This window comes from Chlorocebus sabaeus, chromosome 14 (assembly GCF_047675955.1).
Source record: "Chlorocebus sabaeus isolate Y175 chromosome 14, mChlSab1.0.hap1, whole genome shotgun sequence".
Taxonomy (NCBI): domain Eukaryota; kingdom Metazoa; phylum Chordata; class Mammalia; order Primates; family Cercopithecidae; genus Chlorocebus; species Chlorocebus sabaeus.
In genome coordinates this window covers 100,136,760-100,153,254 of record NC_132917.1, presented here as the reverse complement: position 1 = coordinate 100,153,254, position 16,495 = coordinate 100,136,760, and the positions used below count along the sequence as shown (strand labels likewise).

At 41.4% G+C, this 16,495-nt stretch overlaps 1 protein-coding gene across 2 annotated transcripts in view; it reads right to left on the bottom strand.

The window, feature by feature from the left end:
• EIF5B (eukaryotic translation initiation factor 5B) overlaps positions 1-15,796 on the bottom strand; it is a 62,443-nt gene extending 46,647 nt beyond the window's left edge. For both annotated transcript variants that reach the window (XM_008008161.3, XM_008008162.3), the window contains exon 1: positions 15,480-15,796. In XM_008008161.3, the coding sequence (XP_008006352.2) occupies positions 15,480-15,514 (35 nt within the window). In that variant the 5' untranslated portion in view covers positions 15,515-15,796. The remainder of the gene's footprint in view (positions 1-15,479) is intronic.
• Positions 15,797-16,495: the final 699 nt, after the last annotated feature.

The window sequence follows — 16,495 nt, the reverse complement described above, 5'->3', positions numbered from 1 at the left end:
CAACTTTGATAGATCTCAAGAGAATTAGGCTGAGTAGAAAGAAGCCAACCTCAAAAGGGTCACATACATACTAAATTCCATTGATACAACATTTTTGACAGGACAAAACTTTAGAAATGTATAAGACACTTGAGGTTAGAGACAGGTGAAGTGTGTGTGGTGGGGTGGGGAGTACAGGAAGGAGGTGGTTACAAACATACAACATGAGGGATTCTTGCACTGATATTCTGCATCTTGACTGTGTAATGGATATACAAACCTACACATGTAACAATATTGTATAGAACTAAATATAGAAACACACACACACAAACACAAAGAGTATAAATGAAACTGGGCAAACCTGAATATAATCAGTGGATGGTATCAGTGTCATTATCTGGGTAATGGCTGGGCACAGGGGCTCATGCCTGTAATCCCGGCACTTTGGGAAGCCGAGGTGGGTGGCTTGCTAGCCCAGGAGTTCTAGATCAGACTGGGCAACATGGCGAAACCCTGACTCTACAAAAACTACAAAGAAATTAGCCAGGCAGGCCAGGCGTGGTGGCTCATGCCTGTAATCCCAGCACTTTGGGTGGCCAAGGCTGGTGGATCACGAGGTCAGGAGTTCAAGATCAGCCTGGTCAATATGGTGAAACTCCATCTTTACTAAAAATACAAAAATTAGACGGGTGTGGCGGTGCGCGCCTGTAGTCTCAGCTATTCAGGAGGCTGAGGCAGAAGAATCGTTTGAACCCAGGAGGTGGAGGTTGCAGTGAGCAGAGATCATGCCACTGCACTCCAGCCTGGGCAACAGAGCGAGACTCCGTCTCAAAAAAAAAAAAGAAGAAGAAGAAAAGAAAAAATTAGCCAGGCATGGTGGCATGTGTCTGTACTTTCAGCTACTCTAATGGCTGGGGTGGGAGGATTGACAGCCCAGGAGAGGGAGGTTATGGTGAGCCATGATTGTGCCACTGCATTCCAACTTGAACGACAGAGTGAGACCCTGTCTCAACTGCATATGAATCTATAATAATCTTGAAATAAAAGTTTAACTTTAAAAAAGACACTATTAACAAAATAGGCCAGGCACAGTAGCTCATGCCTGTAATCCTAGCACTTTGGGAGGTGGGTGGATCACTTGAGGCCAGGAGTTTGAGACCACCCTGGCCAATATAGTGAAATCCTGTTTCTACTAAAAATAGAAAAAAAAATTAGCCAGGCGTAGTGGCACATGCCCGTAATCACAGCTACTCAGGAAGCTAGGGCACGACGGTCACTGTGCTCCAGCCTGAGCAACAGAGCAAAACTCTGTCTCAAAAAAAAAAAAAAAAAAAGACACAATTAGCAAAATGAAAAAGCAAGACAGGCTGGGCGCGGTGGCTCAGGCCTGTAATCCCAGCACTCTGGGAGGCCAAAGTGGGCGGATCACCTGAGGTTGGGAGTTGGAGGCCAGCCTGACCAACATGGACAAACTCCATCTCTACTAAAAATACAAAATTAGCCAGGTATGGTAGCGCATGCCTGTAATCCCAGCTACTCAGGAGGCTGAGGCAGGAGAATCGCTTGAACCCAGGAGGCAGAGGGTGCAATGAGCCAAGATCACACCATTGCACCCCAGCCTGGGCAACAAGAGCAAAACCGTCTCAAAAAAAAAGAACAAAAGAAAAGGCACGACAAGGAGTGAGAGAAAATATCTGCAATACATATATCTCACAAAGGATTTGCCTACAAAGAAACAACACAATTTTTTAAATGGGAAAATGATTTGAACAGACACATAACCAACGAGATGAAAGAATGACAAACACATGACAAGATGTTATCACTAATAATGAAAAGTAAATTAAAACCACAATAAAGGCAGGGCGCGGTGGCTCAGGTAATTCCAGCACTTTGGGAGGCTGGGGTGGGCAGATCACATGAGGTCAGGAGTTCAAGACAAGCCTGGCCAATAAGGTGAAACTCCGTCTCTACTAAAAATACAAAAAAGAAGCTGGGCGTGGTAGCTCGTGCTTGTAATCCCAGGTACTCAGGAGGCTGAGGCAGGAGAATCGCTTGAACCTGGGAAACAAAGGTGGCAGTGAGCCAATATCATGCCACCACACTCCAGCCTGGGCAACAGAGTGAGACTTCATCTCAAAAACAAACAAACAAACAACCACACACACAAAAAACCCACAATATGTCACTACACAGCCACTAGAAATACTAAAATTAAAGATTGGTAATAATACCAAGTGCTAAAACAGGATATGGAGTAATTGGAACACATACATCCCTAGAGGGAATGCAAAAACGGCACAGTCACTTTGGAAGACAGTTTGACAGCTTCTTGTTAAATATACATTTACCATATGACCCAGCAATCCCACTCCTAATCCCACTCCTAGGTATTTATTTACCTAAGAGAAATGAAAACACATGTCCACACAAAGACTTAAATGTTCATTGCAGCTTTACCCAAAATCAGGAAAAGCTGGAAACAACCCAAATATCCATCTACCAGATAATATATAAATAAACTGTCATATATCCAGGCAATGGAATCCAGGTAACAAAGGGAAGAACTAATGCTACAAGCGCTAACATAAATGAATCTCAAAAGTACACTGTACTAAGTGAAACCCAGTCAGCCAACAAAGACTACGTACTATATCATTCTAGTTATATGAATTTCTAGAAAAGGCAAAACTACAGTGACCAAAAATAAAGCATGAAAACTATAGTCACTACTGGGCTCAAGCGATCCACCTGCCTTGGCCTCCCAAAGTGCTGGGATTACGGTGTGAGTCACCATGCCTGGCCCTTTTATCCATTTTTATAAGTTACAAAAACAAGAACAAATCTATAATCTTTTTCTAGTATCTTAATTTCTATTAAACACAGTAATGTGGAGTTAAAATGATGTTTAATGAAGGAGTCTTTTAAAAACATTTTATTCTTTATTTCTTCATTCTTCTCTCACCACTTAACAAAAATCAACTCTAAATCAATTAAAGACTTAAATGTAAAATCCAAAACTATGAAACCATTAGAAGAAAACAGGAAAAAAGCTTCATGACATTGTTTGAATAAGACCTCAGAAGCTCAGGCAACAAAAGCAAAAACTGACAAATACAACAAAGGAAACAACCAACAGAGTGAAGAGACTGCCTACAGAACGGGAGAAAATATTCACAAACTATGCATCTAACAAGGGGTTAATATCCAGAATACATATGGAACTCAAAACAACAATAGCAAAAAAGCAAATAATCCAACTAAACGATGGGCAAAAGATCAGAATAGACATTTCTCAAAGGAAGACATAAAAATGGGCACCAGGTATACGAAAAAAAAAACACTCAATGTTTATTAAACACCAGGGAAATGCAAATCAAAACCACATTGAGATATCACCACGCCTTAGACTAGCTTTTACAAAAAGACAAAAAATAATATGGCGAGAATATGGAGAAAGGAGAACTATTATACACTGTTGGTGGAAACGTAAATTAGTACAGCCATTAGAGACAACAGTACAGAAATTCCTCAAAAAAACCCAGAACTATCATATAATCTAACAATTCCACTACTGGGTCTATATAGCCAAAGGAAATGAAATTGCTATGTTGAAGAATATTTACACTCCCACATTTACTGCAGCACTGTTCACAATAGCCAAGATATGGAATCAACCTAAATGTCCATCAACAGATGAATGGATAAAGAAAATGTGCATCTACACAAGGCAAATACTATTCATCCATAAAAAAGAATGAAATCCTGTCATTCTGTGACAACACATACAAACTCGAATGTAATTATGTTAAGTGAAATATGCCATATACGGAAAGACAAATACTGCATGATCCCATTCATATGTGGAGTCAGAAAAAGCTGATATCATAAAAGTAGAGAGTAGAATAGTGGTTACCAGAGGTTGGGAAGAGTAGGGAGGAGAGGGAATGAGGAGAGGTAGGTCAACAGGTACAAAGTTACAGTTAGGAGAGTAAGTTCTGGTGTTCTACTTCACAGTAGGATAACTATAGTTAACAATAATGTATTATACTTCAAAACAGCTAGAAAAGAGAATTTGGAATGTTCTTACCACAAAGAAATGACAAGTGTTTGACGTGATATGCTAATTATCCTGATTTGATCATTACACAATGTGTAGAGATATCAAAATATCACATTGTACCCTATAAATATATACAATTATTATGTGTCAAGAACAAAATACAACCTGTATTTTTTCAACTGCATAAAAACAGTATTTTACTGTGTGTGCAGGCATGTACTCAACTTCAGAGTTTGGCTTTTGGAATTAAATAAAAACCGTACATAAAAATAAAAAGTAAGACACGTACTTCATCTTGTGACCAATAAAGTACAAAGTCTTTTAAAGACACATATTACAAAAAATTGTTCACTGCAAAGAAGTAAAAGGAAAATTAACCTCATGTACAAATCTCCTCTCAATTCCAAACTTAGCAAATTTCACTTGATAATGATAGGTATTTTCCACTGAAAAACTGTGTAATGATTGTAAAGTTTGACAAGAAATACAGGAAATCCAACTCCTTTCCAAATTATTCCACACACTTGAAAATCTCCAAGATGTCTAAAGAGTCCTTTTTAGCAGCCTCTCTTCTCCAATGCCTCTTTACCCACTGCAGAGGTTTTAAAACCTGGCCCAAAATATCTCTGATACTCTTTGAGAGGTGGAGGTCTATCTCCTTTAATGAGGGAGTTGTAGGACTGCTTGCTAAATGGAAGGATGCGGCTTTTGTTATAGTTTCTAGGCCCAGGCCTTAACCTGGCAGCTGCCAAGCTAATGGGGATGTCCAGGTCAGGAGAGATCAAATAGAGATGCTCCAGCTGACAGCTCCAGCTGATTAAGCCCAGTCAACCTCCAGAACCATGAAAGATAATCACAAGTTTTCTTGTTTTAAGCCACTGTTTGGGATGACTTGTTATGATACAATAATAACCGAAGCATCCCCATATTTCTTCCTATTCCTAATCAATAGCAGGGCCTAAAGTAATGGAAACCACATTGGTAGAAGTGTAAAATCCAAACTACACCACTCCTTCCTCCATCCCCACCCCCAAGTTGATGGACAAATTGTCCAAAACCTCAAAGTACTAAAGGAAGGGTAAGTCACTTATAACATCGTTGCTGCCCTTTTTCGCTTACTTTGGCTTCTGTCCCTCCCCACCAAAACTCTTAATAACCGCTAACAAGACTGAGAGCATAAGAGGGAATCCTCTTTATTCTCAACTCTATCTCAGCAATAACAGCTGCAATAAGAGAAATTGGAAATTCAGTCCCACCTTCTCTACAGGTTGCCTTCTGACATCTCATTTCCCCAGTCTTCATCTTCTTACCCAGAACATCCTTGATCATCAACAGTTACATATAAAAAGAGGAAAAACAAGACAAAAGAAGGGAAAGCCCAGCAGTCATTGCTCCTCAGTGGCCCCCACCACTTATAACCACAAATCTCAACAGTTCTCACTCTTGACTCCCTTAATGAAGTTATGGCTCAAGTACTACAATCAATATGCTGAGAACTAGTTATGTCTCAAAAGAAACCCCTCCCAGCTTATGATGTCCTTATGAAGACTGGACTCCTTTAAAAGGGATATGAAACCATACTGCTACTATATTATACAATGCAATGCAAAGGATATGTGTATCTTATCACCTTCTACAAAATTCAACCTAATCCTTGATTTTCTAAATATCTGATACGTTAATTTGAAAAGAACATCCTAAGTTCTTATGTATTATAGATTCCAGTATGTCTAACTATCAGATCAGCACAGCTTTTACAAACTGGATTGAGTGGGGAGGAACAGAGTTGCAGGGATTTCAGAAGCTTCAAAATTCTCTCTAGTAACTTCTGTTTTATCTGTTTTAAATTTTAATTTGATAATAAAGATTTAAGATGAATATGGATAGCCACCTTATCACAGTATACTGTCACAGAACAGCAACCCAAGCTTTTGTTTACAACCCCCTTCCCCCAAAATTGTTTCTGGTTGATGAAAAAGATCAGATGCACACTTAATAGGTAAATTAAACCTTCTTGTCAAGAGAAGATACTGTCATATAAAGCTCAAAATCACTAGTTCACATTAAAAAAAAGTATCAGAAGAATTGAGCTCTTGCTAGTTCAGGCATGCTGAACTGAACTCAAAAGAAATCCATTATAAGAGGCAATACATTCACAATGGAAATGGTCATTTAGATCCTGCTACTCAAAGTATAGTTATAGGACAAGCAGCATCAGCATCAGTATCATCATCTTGTTGAAAATGCAAAATCTCAGCACTTTAGGAGGCTGAGGCGGGTGGATCACGAGGTCAGGAGACTGAGACCATCCTGGCTAACACGATGAAACCCTGTCTCTACTAAAGATACAAAAAATTATTTGGGCGTGGTGGTGGGCAACTGTAGTCGCAGCTACTCGAGAGGCTGAGGCAGGAGAATGGTGTGAACCTGGGAGGCGGAGCTTGCAGTGAGCTGAGATTGCTTGAGACACCTTCTAAAAAAAAAAAAAAAAAAAACATGCAACTTATGTTCTAAAATAACTGACCACATGGTAAGTGCTCAAGGCAAACTCAGTACTCCATAGAAGTTGACTCTGATCCTTAATCACTGTTAGAGGCCTTTTCCCACCTAACTTGTATAGTGCCTGGCACTGTAATATTAATAAATCATTAATATTAACAATCTAATAATTACTAATAAATTTTAACAAAAATTTTTATGTAGACAACCACTCTCAAGACTGGATTTCTGAATAACCAATTTGGTGAACACCATCATTAGAATGGTCTGGCTGCACCTGTGTACAAAATTATTGGCAAAACAGGAGCAACCGAAGATCTCAAATATTCCTCATGGTCACCCTTGGTACTCTAGAGACAAAGAAACACACAGCATACTCCCATTCCTTCCAATCTGCATGCTCTCTTGATGGCAAACTTAATTAGAAAAGGATTTTAAAGATGCATAAACAATTAACTTTAAGAGGCAAATGTGAAATCTCATTTCACATATGGTGGTACTCCCATACTCCATTTTCTCCCTTCACCATTTCACTCTGTATTATCTGTGCATATCCCTATTTGCTACATTAAAATGTAATGCCCTCTGAGAACAGAAAACTCCGTTTTGTATTCCCAATTCACCGCCCTTTTTTTTTTTTTTTTTTTTTTGGAGACAGGGTCTAGCTCTGTCACCCAGGCTAAAGTGCAGTGGCACAAACATGGCTCACTGCAGCCTTGACCTCCTAAGGCTCCAGCAATCCTCCCACCTCAGCCTCCTGAGTAGCTGAGACCACAGGCACACACCACCACACTCAGCTATTTTTTTTTTAGGGGGTAGAGATGGGGTCTCACCATGTTGCACGGGCTGGTCTCAAAGTCCTGGCCTCAAGCAATTCTCCTGCTTCAGCCTCCCAAAGTGCTGGGATTACAGACATGAGCCACTGCACACCACCCACCTACCTACCTTCTACAAGTGGCAACCAGAAAGGCATGTTAGACATTCCTCTTTTTTTTTTTTCAGACAGTCTCACTCCATTGCCCAGGCTGGAGTGCAGTGGTGTAATCTTGGCTCACTGCAACCTCCACCTCCCAGGTTCAAGCAATTCTTGTGCCTCAGCCTCCCAAGTAGCTGGTATTACAGGCATGCACCACCACACCTGGCTAATTTTTTGTATTTTTAGTAGAGACAGGGTTTCGCTATGTTGGCCAGGCTGGTCTCCAACTCCTACGCTCAACTGATCCACCCGCCACAGCCTCCCAAAATTCTGTGATTACAGGCATGAGCCACCACCATGCCTGGTCGCATGTTAGATGTTTCAAATAGGCACTAATAAATAAGGAAAAAGTCCTATTCTGGAATGGCAATCACAACTCTCATACAACAGGCAAAGCTAATCAGTTTCAACACAGCAGTTTAATAAAAAACATGTCTAACACTATAATAATTACTGTACTTTTGATCACAAAACTTCCAAATGGAATTTTCTGAAGCAATAAATTGAAACGCTAGTTTAAATGCCTCTGAAAAAGTATAATGACATTTCATTTATCCGACAACAGACAAGGATTCCATTGTATGTGAATTTTCCAAATGAATGAAATGTACCACTTTTACAAATTTATATTTAAGATATAAATGTTTCTTATAATGGATATATAATTTCTTGAAATATTTACAAATGTCTGAGGTTGTATCAAGATAATGGAGAAAAGAAAGGAGGGGACAGAATACATATGAAATGAGATCTATGAATGAATTTGAACCTGGGTGATGGACATGTTTGTTCATTAGACTCTTCTACTTTTGTATGTGTTTGAAATTTTTCATTTAAGGAAATTCACACCACAGTAATCAAAACTGTGGTACCGGCTGGACGCGGTGGCTCACACCTGTAATCCCAGTACTTTGGGAAGCTGAAGCAGGTGGAACATTTGAGGTCAAGAGTTTGAGACCAGCCTGGCCAACATAGTGAGACCCTGTCTCTACTAAAAACACAAATATTAGCCAGGTCTGGTGGCGCACACCTAAAATCCCAGCTACTCAGGAGGCTAAGGCAGGAGAATCGCTTGAACCCAGGAGACAGAGGTTGCAGTGAGCCAAGATCACACCACTGTACTCCAGCCTGGGTGACCAAAAAAAAAAAAAAAAAAAAAAAACAGAAACAGAAACAACAACAACAAACTGTGGTGACAACATGGACACAGACATACATACAGACCAAAGAAATAAAATTTAAAGTCCAGAAATAAATCCATATATCTAGCGTCTAATGATCTGACAAGGGTGCCAAAACCTTTCAACAGGGAAAGAAACCTCTTCAACAAATGGTACCAGGACAACTAGATATCCGTACATAAAAGAATGCAGGCCGGGCGCGGTGGCTCAAGCCTGTAATCCCAGCACTTTGGGAGGCCGAGGCGGGCGGATTACGAGGTCAGGAGATCGAGACCATCCTGGCTAACACAGTGAAACCCCGTCTCTACTAAAAATACAAGAAAATTAGCTGGGCGTGGTGGCAGGCGCCTGTAGTCCCAGCTACTCGGGAGGCTGAGGCAGGAGAATGGCGTGAACCCGGGAGGCGGAGCTTGCAGTGAGCCAAGATCGCACCACTGCACTCCAGCCTGGGGCACAGAGCAAGACTCCGTCTCAAAAAAAAAAAAAAAAAGAATGCAGATGAACCCCTACATCATGCCATACACAGCAATTAATTCAAACTGGAACAAAGACCAAAATGCAAGAGGTAAGGCAATAGAAGTTTTTTTTAATTATTATTATTTGAGATGGAGTCGACTCTGTCACCCAGGCTGGAGTGCAGGGGCGCAATCTCGGCTCACTGCAACCTCCACCTTCCAGGTTCAAGCAATTCTCCTGCCTCAGCCTCCCGAGTAGCTGGGACTCCAGGCACCCGCCACCACGCCTGGCTAATTTTTGTATTTTTAGTGGAGACGCGGTTTCGCCATGTTGGTCAGGCTGGTCTCAAACTCCTGACCTCAGGTGATCCACCTGCCTCAGCCTCCCAAAGTGCTGGGATTACAGGCATGAGCCACCATGCCCGGCCAGCAATAAAACTCTTAAGAAAACATACAGGTAAATCTTCATGACCATGGATTTGTCAACAGTTTCTCTTAGATACAACACCAAAATACAAGCAACAACAACAAAAAATAAACTGGACTTCAACAAAATTTACAACTTCTGTGAAAAAGAAACTTTAAAAGATAGTGGAAAAACAACCTACAGAAATGAGAGAAAGTATCTGCAAATCACACATCTGATAAGGATCTAGTATCCAGACTACATATCAAGACCTCTTACAACCCAACAACAAAAATACAACCCAGGCTGGGCCCGGTGGCTCACGCCCATAATCCCAGCACTTTGGGAGGTGGATCACCTGAGGTCAGGATTTCGAGACCAGCCTGGACAACATGGTGCCGCATCTCTACTAAAAACACAAAAATTAGCCAGGCGTGGTGGCGTGCGCCTGTAGTGCCAGCTACTTGGGAGGCTGAGGTGTGAGAATCGCTTGAACCCGGGAGGCGGAGGTTGCAGTGAGCCAGTATCACGCCACTGCACTCCAGCCTGGCCAACAGAGTGAGACTCAGTCTCAAAAAAAAAAAGAAAAAAGGAAGAAAAGAAATTAAAAAAGACAACTCAAGCCAGGCACAGTGGCTCACACCTGTAATACCAACACTTTGGGAGGCTGACATGGGAGGATTGCTTGAGGCCAGGAGCTGAAGACCAGCCAAGGCAACAAAGTGACACCCCATCTCTACAAAAAATTTTTAAAAATTAGCTAGGTACAGTGGTGCATGCCTGCAGTCCTAGCTACTGGGGAGGCTGAAGAGGGAGGACTGCTTAAGTCCATGAGTTCAAGGCTACAGTGAGCAATGATCGCACCATTGCACTCTAGCCTGGGTGACAGAGTGAGATTCCATCTTTAAACAGAAAGGAAGGAGAAAAGGAGATAAAAAGCTTACTATTTACCAAATTAAAAAAAAAAAAAAAGAGGGGGATGAATGATTACATTAACAGCAAGAAAAATTCTGAGATACCTGGGAAAAAGTCAAATCCTAAAGATTAAAGTGAATAATAACATTTTACTGTTATACAATTAAATTAACCAACTAAATGGAGAGGCAAAGTATATTACTTATTTGTTCACAAATATATTTCTAGCATCCAGAAAAATAACTGGCACTCAAGCGCTTAAACCTCAATATATTTCTTGAATGGAATGATTCAATACCATGAAGACGTCAAGTGTCACAAATAATCTAAAAACTTAATGGACTCCCAACTAAAATCAATCTCAACTGATATTTACCTTTGCAAGTATTACATTAAAAAAAATAAGGAAAAATCTCAAATTGTTAAAATATCAAGAACATGAACATGCCCACAGATGTCTTAAGTTGTCTTTAAGTGATTCTCAAGCATTCTCAGCACCTATAAGACATACACGAATGATGGTCAAACAGCTTGAGAAATCTCACAAATGCCTAAATCTAGTTCAGAAATCCCTAGGCCAACAGTCCTCAAATTCATTCCCAAGATCTCTTTAGGGAGTCTAAACTACTCTAGGGGGTCAAAACTATTTTCAAAATAATACTAAGAGGCTACTAGCCTTTTCATTCTCATTTTCTCACAACTGTACAGAGGAGTTTTTCAGAAGCTAAATGATGTGTGATGATGCTGCAGATCAAACGCATAAGCAGATATGAGGATCTATCTTCTTTTAAGTCATAATAGTAAAGATGTTTGCAAAAATGTTTAGCTCTTCTCACTATTTTTGAAAATATGGTTATTTAATAATGTTATGTATAACAATGTAAGTTTATTTTTATTTTTAAATTAAATATTTGAAGAACTTTTCAGTTTTAGTTTGTAATACTTGTAACTGGTAGATATAACCCACATACACAAAAGGCTTTTGTGTTCCTTAGGAATTTAAGAGTGTAAAGGAGTCTAGGACCAGAGTTTGAGAATTGCTATTCTAACCTAACCACTGACACTCAGTTCCTCGGGAAAGCAACACTCTGCCCACCTTACAGATCAACTGCAATACTGGAATAAACTTAGAAGCATAAATAAAGCACAACTAATGATCAAGTAACATTAAAAGTAGCTGAATGAGCTCCCCACAGGGAATCTCAGCATGGAAGGCTAGAGAGGTTACTACCAACAAAAATCTATAATCTGTTTTCTTATTAATTTACAGCAAACTAGGACTTCTTCCCCTAGCACTTCCTAAAGCGTCAGGATAGGAACACACTAGACCAAAAAAACTCTATGCATTTTTTTTGATGTAATTTATGCAGACAAGAGTTTTATTATTCAAATATATGCAAGTAAGAAATTAATTCCTTTATTAAACCGAGGCTATCTGTATTATATTTGTTTGGTATGTGGATGCTGAATCCTAGCCTTTGTCTCAACAAGTTTCCCGAGTCAACTGAAAAAGGTCAGGAAAACTTGCTGAACCAACACCGTATCAAAATCTCATTGCTAAGAATTACACAAACTGGGGCTGAGTGTGGTGGCTGACACCTGTAATCCCAGCCCTTTGGGAGGCCAAAGTGGGAGGATCACTTGAGATCAGGAGTTTGAAATCAGCCAGCCAACATGGTGAAACCCTGTGCCTACTAAAAATACAAAAATTAGCCGGGCATGGTGTTGGGCGCCTGTCATCCCAGCTACTTGGGAGGCTGAGGGAGGAGAATCGCTTGAGCCCAGGAGGCAGAGGTTGCAGTGAGCTGAGATTGTGCCACTGTACTCCACCTAGGGTGACAGAGTGAGACTCCATTTCAAAAAAAAAAAAAAAAATTACACAAACTGGAACAGAATACTAGAACTTGGTCTTTAACCAAAATTCTAGAATTCTAAAAGTACACAGACAAGAATAAATATCTTGATCATTGACACATGCTATACAAATAAAATTAGATAAGTTAAAATCTAATTTTAAATGAATACTGAGTGGCTAAGAAGTTAAAATAAGGATTAAATATAGGAATTAAGGACAGTGAAGTATTTTATGGTCTTTCCAAGAACTGAACAGTTGCTCCATGCCTTCTCTTGATAACTAAATAAGCAGCTGTGCATTTCTCACCCAGTTCACACCTTGCCAGAAACATGCCTGACACAGCCAAGGAGGGGAGGTGGGATGACAGTAAAATCTTTAAATTTTACTGTCCTGTGTGGACCTTCACACAGGAGAATAAAACAAGATCTCTATCTCATTTTACACAAACAAGAATACTAATCCTAAAATTGGACTTTCTCCCTCTAGATTTTCTTTCCAGTCTGTGTTCTTGTCCCGTTTACAAATATTCAAAATATCCCTGAAGAAAGGAAAGAAATATTAAAGGGAAAAAGCTGACTCACAAAGCAGTGGAACTTCCCATTCCCCATCTCCCAATATCTCCCGTGGAAGACCAAAATAAAAACCCAAGCAGTTCTGGTCAAAGGGGACTCTGCTAAAGCTCAGGATTTCTAAGACACAATCTGAAAGTCATACATATAAAGGAGTCCATGAGGCATCTATACACACACACTCACAAAATGTATCAACTTCATATATTGGTATATAAGAAAATAAATGTTTTAAAATTATATTGCCACTACTTTCCCTTCATCATAAGCCAAAACAAACCAAACAAACAAAAAAACACAGATTAGGTTGAGAGGGGGAAAAAACCCAGCATTTCTTCTACACTACCAAACCAATCATTTAATAACAGGGTCTGGTGTGCAATTTAAACTTTACACCATCCCTGAAAATCTTTATAAATCAATGAGACACTCACTTTTCCCTAAAAATAGCAGACAAGAATAAACATCTTGTCTCCCAATGGCTTTTTTCCATTGTGAAAGAGCCTGGAAAGTAAAAAGTGTAAGTAGGGTAACATATAAGCCGGTTCGCGCTTGTAGTCCTACCTACTAGGGAGGCTGAGGTGGGAGGATCACTGGCCAGGAGTTCAAGACCTGACTGGGCAACATAGTGAGACTGGTCCTCCATCTCCAAAACAAAACAAAACAAAATCACATATATATGTAATTTTAAATCTAAAGAACACATTTGTGTAATCCTAAACCAAACGAACTAATTGAAAAAAACAAATTGTAATAAGACCATCAGGGAAATCAGAAAACTGACTGAATATTTGCTAATGTTTAAGAATCACTGTTAATATTTCTTACAGATATACTTGGTAGACTTACAGATGAAAAGCTACTGAGATTGGCTTTAAAATATCTGGTAGGTGGGGACCAGGAGCGGTGGATCACGCCCGTAATCCCAGCACTTTGGGAGGCTGAGGTGGGCAGATCACCTGAGGTCGGGAGTTCGAGACCAGCCTGACCAACATGGAGTAACCCCATCTTTACTAAAAATACAAAATTACAGGATGTGATGGCACATGCCTGTAATCCCAGCTACTCGGAGGCTGAGGCAGGAGAATCGCTTGAATCCAGGAGGCGGAAGTTGCAGTGAGCCGAGATCGCGCCATTGCCCTAAATTTATTGTTGTCTGGGAAACAAGAGCGAAACTCCGTCTCAAAAAAAAAAAAAAAAAAAAAAAAAAAATCTATCTATCTATTTAGATAGACATCAATCTATCTATAGATATCTAGCAGGTGAGATGAAACCAAATAGGTCATGTGCTAACAATGGTTGAAGGCAAGTAATTAATATATAAAGGTTTATTATACTCATTTCTCCATTTTCTAGATACAGCTGAACATGTCTCTAGCAAGGAAAAAAGTACCCTATACATCAAAAACTCCTGTCAAAAGTACAGAAATTTGTGTTCCACTACATCACCCATAATCCTTATTTTTTCTCATTGATCTGCTTTAACAATCATATTCCCCAAACCAATTAACTTTCTCCAATATACCTAAAACTGAAATACAAGACTATCTCTGTTGTCTTTTAATACTACTCATAAGCTAGTCAAACGCTAGGTGAGAAAACGATCCAGGCTTCCAATTTATAATCAGTAAACTTAACTTCAAGACAACATACCTGTTTTGAGTCAGACTAATGAACTAGCACTAGTTTTGTTTTTTAATTTATCTTACTCTCCGCGTCGTATTTAAGTTTGGTGGGTAAGGTACGAACGTGAAAAGTAACAGATGTTGTTCACTCCCAGAAAGTGAACTCTTTCCATCATGAGAGTAACAGAACTCAATCGAATGTGACACACAGAAACGTCTCAAAAATCTCTAGGTCAGTAACTCGCATACACCCTTATCCTCCCTCCCCAAATCATTTCAGGTGCTTAGAAAGGAGCGACCCCGGTTGGTAGGTTTCTTCTTCTCCCTTTGCTTTCCTAGGGGAGGGCTAGAGAGCAAAGACACGACCAAAAGGCCGGAAGAAGGAAAGCGAAAAGCATGAGGGCTGGACAATCAGCCCTTAAATAAATGAGAACTGTATCCAAATCAGATTAAGTTGAGAGACAGCGAACTGCTAAACACCTCCCCACAACTCTAATGGACCTGAGACCCCGAGTAGAGAAACCTGGCCGTACATTACACTCAGGCTCCCTTCTCTCCCAACTACTCACAGTTACAAGAGGCATAAAAAGAACTTCCCCACCCTCGCCAAGAGTAGCGCGGAAAAAAACTCACACTGGCCTGGGCCACGCTGGCGAAGCCGCCTGACTCCCCCCGCGCGGCCAGGAACCCTGAAATGACTGCCCCGCTCCTCAGGCCGGGGAAGGGGTAGCCGGGGGACCGAGGCTCGACTGGGAGGACCCGCCGGCCGTCGAGGCCCTACATGCCTACCCGGCCCGGGGGCTTGGGCCCGCGCCGCCCACTCTGGGCCCAGGCCTGGTACCCCGCGAGGCTCGTCGCGAGCCCAGACTTCGGTCCAACTCCGCGCCCGGCGAGACCCGCACACCCCACTGAGCCACCGCGGCTGCCACCGTACGGACCCAACCCCTAGCTACCTGTCTTCGTTCTTGTTTTTCTGTTTCTTCCCCATTGCTTGTCAACGGCGCTCGTGGCCCCAGCTCCTCTATTCGTTCTCTCACAGACCCACTGTCTCCCGGCTGACTTTGGTCTCCGCTCAGCTCCTTTCCCCCCGGACTGCCGCCGCTCGCACCCGGCTCTCCACAGACCCGCGCACTGGAACAGGGCACATATGGTGTGAGTTCTCAGTGCGCAAGCGCATCGCCCCGCCGCCTCGGCGTGAGGACGCAGGGCGCGGCTCATCGAGAGCTGCGCTTCGGGTAGAGCGTCTCCGGTTGACCCGCCGGCCAGGCAGGAGCCCGAGCGCCCCCTGCCCGCAAGCGTCCGCCGCGAGCCAACGCCCGCGCGGTTTCCAGGTTCTAGAACCCGGAGGTGGACAATGCAGCTGTCAATTCCCCACCTCAGCCCTCTCCCAACGGGGAACGCACGCTTCGGTTCAGGAGTAGGCTTTGGGCTTCCCTTTGTATCTTTGTATTCTCAGCCGCACGAAGTTCAGTAAAGGACCACAACTAACTAATAATAAGTCCTCTGGGGTTTGCGAGAGAGGTAAATCCAGGACAAAATAGGGACTTCTCAGTAACATCCGTGCGTTATGCATTATGTACAGTCACTGAATAAAACATAGAACAGGACACACCCGATCAATTCCCTAACATAGGTCTTCATCTTTACCCTCAAAGCGAGGGCGAGTTCTAAACATTCCTGTGTTTAGAAGAGTCAAGAGGGAACCTACAGGGGTGGTGGAAAATGTTCTATATCTGGATATGGCCGGTGATATTTTGGGTTTTAACTATGCAAAAGTTAATCGTGCTGTATATGTTTATGCCTCGACTTTAAGAAAAAGAAAAATGTTAAAAGAAAACAAAAAAAACACAAAACAAAAAAAAGAAAAATGTTTATTCAACACTAACAATGGTAACGCAGTTCAAGCGTCGCTGCTGAGCGAGAGCACAGCTGTCTCATTTCCAGTCTCGCGCACTGGACCGTGAGTACT